Source organism: Microtus oregoni, unplaced genomic scaffold (genome assembly GCF_018167655.1).
Source record: "Microtus oregoni isolate MIOR12 unplaced genomic scaffold, Mior012 000008F_ref0000371, whole genome shotgun sequence".
Taxonomy (NCBI): Eukaryota; Metazoa; Chordata; class Mammalia; order Rodentia; family Cricetidae; genus Microtus; species Microtus oregoni.
Genome location: NW_024543067.1, coordinates 30,894,797 through 30,904,573, shown reverse-complemented (window position 1 = coordinate 30,904,573; position 9,777 = coordinate 30,894,797). Strand labels below are relative to the sequence as shown.

Below are 9,777 nucleotides of genomic sequence, written 5' to 3'. Positions count from 1 at the left end.
AAAGCACAAACAAAATACCACCACACATCAGTATCTAGAGTCCATGGCTCTCATTCCTAGTATGTCTTTATACCACATATCAGTACCTGGAGTTCACAGCTCGCATCCCTGGTATGTCTTTATACCACACGTCAGTATCTGGAGTTCATGGCTCGCATCCCTGATATGTCTTTATACCACATATCAGCATCTAGAGTTCACGGCTCGCATCCCTAGTATGTCTTTATACCACATATCAGTACCTGGAGTTCACGGCTTGCATCCCTGGTATGTCTTTATACCACACGTCAGTATCTAGAGTTCACGGCTCGCATCCCTGATTTGTCTTTATACTTTCATTTACAACCACCTTCCCCTTACCATCCTTTACTATGGAGGAAATTACTCTAAGTCCTTGCCATGCAGTCTCTCCTCAAAACTCAAAAGGCCACAAAACAGCCGTGTCTGAAGAGGTCTCTGGGTTGGCTGTCTTTCCCAGGAGAAAAGGCAGAGGCTTGCTACAGACAACAACTCCATTTTGCTGTTCATAGTTCTCCCTTGTCCTCGCTCTTCTAGGTTGGAACATAGACTAGAAGCTGGAGCAACCATGTTGTCACCATTAGGTGACAAGAAGGAGGAAAGGGCTCCTGAACAACCCCACGGTAAAGTTAAAGGCAACAACATTGCTCACTGGCAGCATGGACTGAGCGCTCTGTGAGTCAGGATGCCCCCAAGAACACCTGATGCATCATGTCGCCAGACCAAAGGTGCTGTTTACTGTAAAACCACCATTGTTCTCCTAGTCTACGTCCCATGAAGTATGAACAAGAGTTGACCATGATACAATAATGTGGTGTTTTCCCTCACATGGGCTGGAGTGATGGCTAGCTCTGTAGATACACGTGGAAAACATGTTTTCTTGGCATCAGTGAAATAGAAAATGTTCTTCTTGGAACCATATGGCTGTGTGTGTATGGGGGGGGGGTCATGTACTCACAACTGTTTTTCCCTAAGTGGTATCATTTTATAATAAATAGATTGAGATTAACTGATGTATCCAAAGGCACAGAAGGAATTTACTCAGCAGATTTTGCTGAGAAAGATAGGCTTTGCTCTAGGTCTGCAATCTGAGCAGACACCAGTGTCGGCAGGCTTTTGAGGCTGAGCCCAGCCCGGGATCTGGGCAGACTCGCTCCTGGCTTGTCTCCTCACTGCAGTACACTGACATTCCAGTGGAGTTCAGCATGAAGTGAGCTTTCTGAAGAGTGGAAGAAGAAACGGTAGGATAGAGGTGACATTGCTTCTTCTCCTCCTCAGCTACCAGTGACATCTCCATTAGAGCCGAGACTCCTCCCTGGGTCCGGCTTCTACCAGCAGGACAGCTGATGATGACATGCCTTCTCCAGTAATCCTGGATTCTTCTCCTTTTGTCCTTTGTTAAGATGGAATTCTCTTACATAGCCTAGGCTGGACTAACACTCCCTATATAGCTTAGGATGACCTTGAACTCTGGATCCTGCCTCTACCTTCCAGTGCTGGGCATCAAATTCAGGACTCCATATGGCTAGGCCAACTGAACTCAGTCCCAAGCTTCGTGCCCCTCTACCTTGAGAACTGTAATGGCTTCCTCTTTTGCGATGTCTAGGTAGCCCTCCTTATGACTTTCCAACCGGCCTGTCACTTGAGTACCCAACTTTCTTTTTTTAATGTATTTATTTGTACAGTATCCTGCCTGTAGTCCAGAGGAGTGCATGAGAACTCATTATAGGTGGTTGTGAGCCACCACGTGGTTGCTGGGAATTGAACTCAGTACCTCTGGAAGAGCAGTCAGTGCTCTTAACCACTGAGCCACCTCTCCAGCCCCGTGTACCCAACTTCCTATATTAAAATATCTCTGCCCCTGAAACATTGAGGGGATTTTGTTTTTCTTAGTAGAACCGAGTCTCAAGCACCAAGTCAGAGAAATTGGAATTCTGCCAGTGAGAACGGCGGGAACGCTGGCTCCCTAGCCACCCCAAGCACAGAGTAAATGGGGTGACAGTAACATAGAAGGGACAATTATTCCCTTTGGAAAAGGTATCTGGCATGCACCCTAAGCAAATAGGGGTGCGGAAGGCCCAATGCTTCCCTCTCCTGGCTGTTATTTGAAGGCTCAAAGGTAAATCAGTTCAGGGGAATGTAGCTAAAGCAAGTTAAGTTCTCTTCTCTGTCAGCTTTCTGTTGCTGTTTTAAAACACCAGGACCAAGGCACCTTATGGAGGAAAGTTTATTTGGATGTGTGGGTCCAGACAATCGGCCTGGAGCCATGGCAGCAAGCAGCAGACACAGCAGCAGGAAGCTGAAAGCTCACGTCCTCAACTATGAGCTTGAAGCAGAGACAGAAAACTGGAAATGGTAGAGGCCTTTCCACTCTCAAGGCCGGCCCCCAGATATGTACTTCCTCCAGCTAGGCCATTCCTCCTCACCCTCCCCAAAACAGTGCCAGCAGCTGAGGTCCAAGAGTTCAATGCCTAAGCCTATGCAGACGTCTCATTTAAACCACACGATCCAGCTCCTCATTCTCCACACACCCACATGCCTGCTGCTTACACCAGGTGTGTAGACATTTTTTAGGGCAGGTCGCTGATTCATTGCAGCCTGCAAAAGACTTTGTCTGGCCCAGATGTGCTGAACTGGGAGGTGGATGCAGAAAGTAGATGAGATTTAGAAGGCCTCCTGCTGGTGGCACTGGAGGAAGTGGGGCTGTCAAGATTATCAGTGAGATTTAAAACCTGGCAGAGGGGGGAAGGTGTGAACGGAGGTGGGCAGCCAAGAGGAGCAGACATTTGGGAAGTACATGTTTTTTTGTTTTGTTTTTTTCTGATAGGAAAACCTTGACCTTCCTTTGTGAGGTCACCTTTCCCCTGCTTTCTGCCTGCATGGTTTGGGTAAGGTTAACACAACTTTGTTCAGGGAGGAGGCATGGCCAAGGCAGAGGCTGTGCAAGAGGAAACTTCCCTCTTGTCTGTGCCGATGTGAGGATGTAGGTCTGGAACCTCTAGCTGCCATCCTGCCATCAGGAAAGGAGTGCAGCCAGGCTGTAGCCTAGGTGCAGGAAGCAGAGGTGAGAGAGAACCGCTGGATCACCAGGCCCCAACCGAGACTATCTCCTCGGAATTTCTGCTGTGCCTCCAAGAAAGTCCCGTTCTCTAAGCCTATCTGAGATGCATTTTCTATCCTCTTTCTCTCTAGCACACTGAATAATTCTGTTTTCCTGAAGAGTGATTCATATGTTCATTTTCTCCCTCCCTTCTTTCTTTCTTCTGCAAAAAAAAAATTGGAATCACTATTAAATACATCTATGTATTCAACACATCTTGGCACAGAAAAGCACTTACATTTGTCAAACGGGGAACTTAAAATACCACTTGTATAAATGGAAGTCCCCTGTCACTGCTGCATGCAGGCCAGGGATAGCATGGGGTGGTTTCAAAACTCCAAAGTCAGTATGCTTTCTTAATTTTCGTAGTACAGGGTGTTAGATACCTCACAACTTCAAATCAGATTGGCTATAGTGTACTATCCACACTCTGTCAGGAACTCAGGAATGATACTTCAAGGATTTTTTTTTTTTCCAAATCAAAACCAAAAAGGACTGGAAATGTAGCTCAGTTGGTAGAATCTTTGTCTAGCACATGCAAGGCTCAAGGTTCAATCCCCAACACTGAGAAAAACTAGGTATATAGTGGACCATGCTGTGAACCAGCATTTTCAAGGTGGAAGCAGAAAGGTCAAAGTTCAAAGCTCAAGGTTATCCTCTCTACTTAGAGAGTTGAAGACTTAGGTAACAGGGGTGGAACAGAATGGAGTAGATGAGAAGAGAAAATGAACTCTCTTACTGAGTTGTTTGTAACTCACAAACATTTGTTTTAGTGTTTTACTAGTGGAGTTGACAAGTGTGTGATTGTCACAGAGACTGGAGTGAGAAGCACCTAGGACATTAGCAAAGCTCACTTCTGGGGTAAACAAGGAGACAAACTCAGCCTAATGGCTGGGACTTGGGAGGAGTAGGAGAGAAAGGGGAAAGCAGACAGGGCGCTCTCCCCTGTGGCTGCTGACTGTGTTGCTTTGCCCACGCCCCCTTCTAAGAGATGGAAACTTCTGACCTTGTGAGTGAACACGTTCCTTCTTAAGTTGTTTCCCTGGGTGTTTTTGTCAAAGTGACAGGAATCGGACAGGTACACAAAGTAGTGTTTCTCTCTGCCCTGGCAGTCGGGTTCCCTTTAGGAGATACTGTAATCTCATAGCACAGTGGACAGCTGGTGCCTCCTCTCACAAACGCCTCAGGGCGCGGTCAGGGTGTGAGCATCAGCACAGCCTCCCTGCTTGTCTGCTGCCTCCATCTGGCCTCCTCGTGATTCATTCTTGCTTATGATTCAGCCTTAAAGGAGATGGTTACTGTGTGCATGAAGTTGACCAACAATCTGAAATTTTCTAAAGGTTGAGGAGCAACTGATTTCTTCATCTTAAAGCGGATGTTCCTGAGACTTTCCAGTGAACGCCTTCAGTTCTGTGAAATCAAAATCAGCCACAGAGTTCTAGAGTAGGGATGTTCTGTTTCAACCTCAACCACTCCCCCAACTTTCTTGGGTGACAAAACACAGTCATGTGCATATGCAATGGCCAGAGTGGATAAGATGATGAAAACTTCCCCTGCCTTTAGCCCCCGTCATGGAAGAGTCTGCTGTCTGTGCTCTCATCCCCTCTCCCACGTTCTCTTCAGATCTTGTTCTAAGGCTAGAGACTGAGGGTCAGAGGGAAGTTCCCAATGCTGTATTTCTTTCTCCTCAGCTATGCTGTTTTTATCCATTCTTTCTCCTCTTCTTAGAGGCAGGGTCTCACTTGTAGCCCTGGCTGTCCTGGAACTCACTCTCTCTAGCTCACAGAGATCCACCTGCCTCCCAAGTGCTGGGATTAAGGACGTGCACCACTACACCCAGTTATTATTGTTTCTTATTGGTGCTGATTTTGTTCTCCATCCAATCTTCCAGATTCTTTGGGACAGGACCACATAAGACATCCATTTTACTAGGGTTCCATTGATAAAGCTAGTAAAAATAGCTGTATCATATACGTCCATTTTGGATGAGGGAAAAGGACACGGACCTCAACAACATAATTAGGAGGGCAGGAGATCTGAGAGTACCGAGGCTCTGCAGAAGGCTGTGTAAACATACACAATCAGGTGTGTTTCCTGTGCCGTGTTCATACAGTCTGTGACCAGATGCCATGTGTCAGGCCATACAAATACCACAGTGCCTAGTGGGTGTTATGCATTTATCATTTTATTTTTGTGCATGACAGTCATGTATATGTACTTGCATGTGTGTACATTTGATGTGTATGTGGGTATGTGGATATGTGTGCATGTGTGTACATTTGATGTGTATGTGGGTATGTGGATATGTGTGCATGTGTGTAATCCAGACAATGACCTCAGATATTCCCTATCCATTTTTTGAAAGATAGGATCCCTCCCTGGCCTGGAGCACACCAATTTAGCTAGATTGGCTGTCTCTGCCTTCTGAGAACTGGTGTCAGTGGCATACACCACCACTCCCAGATGTTCACGTGAGTGCTGAGGACTGAAATGTCCACCCTCTTGCCATAGCCACTTTGCCAACCTAGCTATCTCCCTAGGCCTGCACAGAAAATTTCGAGCACATAGAATCCTAGCTTTTTAAGTGGATGGAGCAACGCTGAAAAGAGATGAGTGTGCATTTTACTCCTATCTAAAGCTCCCAGCACAACATGGTTTCCTGGGGGTTGATGAGAGGGCTCAGCAACTACAAGAGTGGTTGGTACTCACTGTCCTTCTGGAGGACCTGGGTTCAGGTCCCACATCAACCTGTGACTCCATCTCCATGGCTTCTTCCAGCCTTGGCAGGCACCAGCACCCACACATACACATAATTAAAAAGCACAAAATAAATCTTTAAAAATAATAATTTTGTGCATATGTACCCATTGCTGTTAACATTGGTTATCCTAACTGTAATACCGCAACGATAACATTGGTGACCGACAATATGGACTCCATACAAGAAAACCACGTCTGAATGTTTTAACTATTTTTTTTACACATAAAATTACACACAATACAAAATACTCGTGTTACAAGTTGGATCTTTACATTCGTGGGTTCAGGACGGCAATGCAGGCAACACCAGCACCTCACTTGGTGACTCATTTCATTGGGCTGAACACAAAGCCAAGAAGGAATTATTTGCCTACATCACTTTTGTGTCTCTGAATTTACAAAAAGAAAGAAAAATGACTCCTGCCTTCTCTGTTGTGTATCAGGATGACAAGCAATGTCAGCAATGAAGTAGTCTGGCATTTCTATCAATGGGAGTTTGTGTCCCAATGGCTCTTACGTTGTAAATCTGAGGCTCTGCTAAGTGTGTCTATCAAATTGTCATTATCTCAGCTTTCGGGAAATTACATCATCTTTGGTAATAGGCTGCCCACAAACAGAAACTGTAGATTACACCCCCACCCAAGAATCCTGTATTTTAATGAATAGCTGAATAAATGCACATTAATTATGAAATTCACATTAAGATAGAAGAAAAACCAGCCATTCTGTTTGCGTTGCCTCTTCACTGGAACAACTGGACAGCTGCTACAAATTGCGCTGTTTGTGTGAGGGTGAGAAGAAGCTGAATCACGGGGCTGCAACTGGGAAATCCTGCAGCTCTGTGCAGTAATCTGGAGGAGCCACAAAAAATGCGTGTTTATATACACACTGTTTTCCCTCTCTTTCTGCATGGAGAAACATTGTTTTGTATAATGGGGAAACACACAGCAGAACACATGCTACAGGGACCGGTACAGTATGCACAGCAGAATAATCAAATAAGACACAAGAACCATGGGCTTAATAAAGAATTCAGAGCTGGAAAACACGGCAACAACAGGGCGGGATGGAAAACTGGAATGCTTTCACGGAGGTTTCAGAATATAAATTCATCTAGCAAGCCTCTTGGTAGTTTTTAAAAGTTTCCACTCCATCACTACGGTTTAAGTGTAGAGCTAAAAATAAACCATCGTATTATACAAAACTTTGTATATTAGCATACAAAAGGTAACAATTTACTTTTTGTATAAAATATAACCTTTCGATAGTATATTTATTTCACATATGTATAAATATAATCCAAAGAATATGTTTTAAGTATTTCTACCAAAATATTCTTTACAAAAGTTTACAAAAACAAGTAACTTATTAATATTTACAAATCAGCACGGGAAAGATTCTGGGCCAGCGCTATTGGTGCAGTGGATTGGGAGGTGAGAGCCCAAAGGCATCGTGAAGTCTAGAAGAGGGCTATACAGAACTTTAAAAAATGTGTTCCTTTTCTGAACAGATTCGTGAAGATTTGGTGCGTCAAACAACTTGAGTTAAACCACACTTGATGTTTAAGTGTGTGACTGTCTAGCTCAAAGGTCACGGTAGCCTTCGATTTTCTGGCTTTAGGCTGGTGGTGGCGGTATTTTAGAGCCATCTCGGACTTGTACACCTCCTCCACTCTGCAGTGGACATAGATGTGGACACTGGGCTCCCGTGACCCAAAAGAACTCAGCCCCGAGGGAGGAAAGCTAAATAAGAAGGGCCCAGGCAACATATGGCAAAACTTCCCTGCGTCGTGGAGAGTGGCTACGCACGGCCGACACTGGGCTCAGCTGTCCACCCACGTCCAAGTGCTATGTCCAAGGAAGGCTCTGTTGTCTCAGTTATGTTTTCCTCTACACTCTGTGAAAAGGCTCTGTGCCAATCCTCATACCCTTCTCCTGTTCCCTATCTCCAATCCAAATAGGACGCTCTAATCTCACTCCAATTCAAACCTTCATTCCTTACAAACAAGTCTCAGGCTACCAAAAAAATAGGAGGTCAAGGCTCAATTTCATCCTGCTTGGGCACAACCGTGGGCATCAATCATAGTTAGAAACATCTCTGGTTACTTGTGGTCATGTTTGTCTCCTACATGGCAATATTCAATTTTTTAAGTGAAATTTGATGTAGGCAGTTGTGCACTGATACTTTGGGGTGATGCGACAAGTCTTGGTTACCTATAAAAATCAGCAGGGAAGCCCCATGCAAGCTGTAAGTCCTGCATTCCTGTTTTATCACAAGACACAGCATCCCACCAAAATACAAAACACGTGGGAAAACTACAAAATGAGGACCGCAGCTAGGGAAGAAATCATCTAATCTGCTGGATGGCTTCTTGGTTCTCTGGTGCTCTCTTAGTTACTCCAAACAACCATATAACATGTCAATCTTTCCTGCAAGTTTTAGGATAAGTAAAAGAAAAGATAGTGGAGAAACCTAAGCGTCCTTATCTACCAGAGCAGATGGCAGTCTACTGCCTGTTGCTTAGAACTAACACCTGTCTGCCATACGGGATTGAAACAAGTCTCAAGTTCCTCTGTGTTTCCTTCACCGAGAAAAGGAACTTGGGAAGACCGTTTGACATAATTAACTACACACCAACATCACAGTTGTGTTTGGATAAACTGGACATCCTGTCCTGACGCTCAGGCAGGGAAAAGCCATCCCAATGTTTTAATATCAGGTTCGGGATTTTTGAAACAAGAACGAACCAGCATGTTCATCACCCTGGTTACTGTCAGCTTTCCGTTTGGATGCCTGAGTTCACTCAGATGCATTACAGGGTCCTTGGCAGTTACTGCCTGGAGCCTGCGAACCGCACCGCCATCCTTTTCTCTTAGGAATTGCTCCCCAGGATCTCATCAAGGTTGATGTCTTTCATCCAGTCGTCATTGCCAGGCTCTGTCTTCAATAAAGAGTCGATGAAATCAGCATCACTATTTAGGGCAGGGCCCATACTGTCAGTCTGTTGACTGAGAAAGTCAAAAGCTAAGTCGCTGCTATGGTCAGTGCCTTGAAAAGCCCTGGAACTTTGGTTGGATGAAGGAAAAGTGTTGGGCGTCAGGGATGGTGGCTGGCTGGTGCCTGTCCGTGCCTGATTCAATCCTGTGCCTGATGGATTCATATTAGGCAGACTCTGCGTGCTCAGCTGGTTAGGTCTGAGGTTCAAACCCCTGAGTGGACCCAGAGTTTGCCCATTTAGTGCCTGATTCATTTGGTTCATAGGTCTCATTTGTACTGCTGGCGTTAACTGGCTAGGGGGCGCCACTGCCCTCTGGGAAAATGGCTGGTTCCCCACTCCTGCTTGCAAGGACTGGTTTGGGGTATAGGCTGCAGGTGTTCCTCCTGTTGGGAAGCGGACTCCTGTGGATTTGAGGGCTTCCTGTTGTTTCGCTGTTACATCTTGAGAAGCCCAGTTTGTTGCTGTTGTGTTGGATGTGATCATGACGGTGGATGACCTCTGGGCTGGCATGCCTGCTAAACTGTGGGGCAAACTTGGCCTCAGTTGTTGTGAACTGCCAACAGCTCCGGCTGCAAAGGTGGCCACACTGTTACCGTTATTTGCCCCTAAGGGAGATGGCCGTGGCATCAGGGGGTTGTTCTGATTGGTTATCAGTGGAGTCGTGTTTCTCTGTGGGGTCAGCTGATTCATTGCTGGAGTGACGTTGTAGGTGCCGGGCTGGGTACAAGGCAGGTTTCCATACACTCCCATGCTCTGAACTGCTGTGGACAACAGTGGCACTCTCATCCCATGGGATGTCGACGACATGAGGCTGGAGTTTGGCGTCAGAAGGGTGTGTGTTGAGACCGGGTTTGTCAAAGTCTGGTTAGAGTTTATATTCACCGTAGATGCACCACCTAAG

The 9,777-nt window shown here is 45.7% G+C and overlaps 1 protein-coding gene across 1 annotated transcript in view; it reads right to left on the bottom strand.

Moving 5' to 3' along the window:
* Positions 1 to 6,081: 6,081 nt before the first annotated feature.
* Maml2 (mastermind like transcriptional coactivator 2) overlaps positions 6,082 to 9,777 on the bottom strand; it is a 323,879-nt gene continuing 320,183 nt past the window's right edge. Inside the window, exon 5 of the mRNA XM_041657338.1 lies at positions 6,082 to 9,772. Coding sequence (XP_041513272.1) covers positions 8,751 to 9,772 — 1,022 coding nt within the window. The 3' untranslated portion in view covers positions 6,082 to 8,750. The remainder of the gene's footprint in view (positions 9,773 to 9,777) is intronic.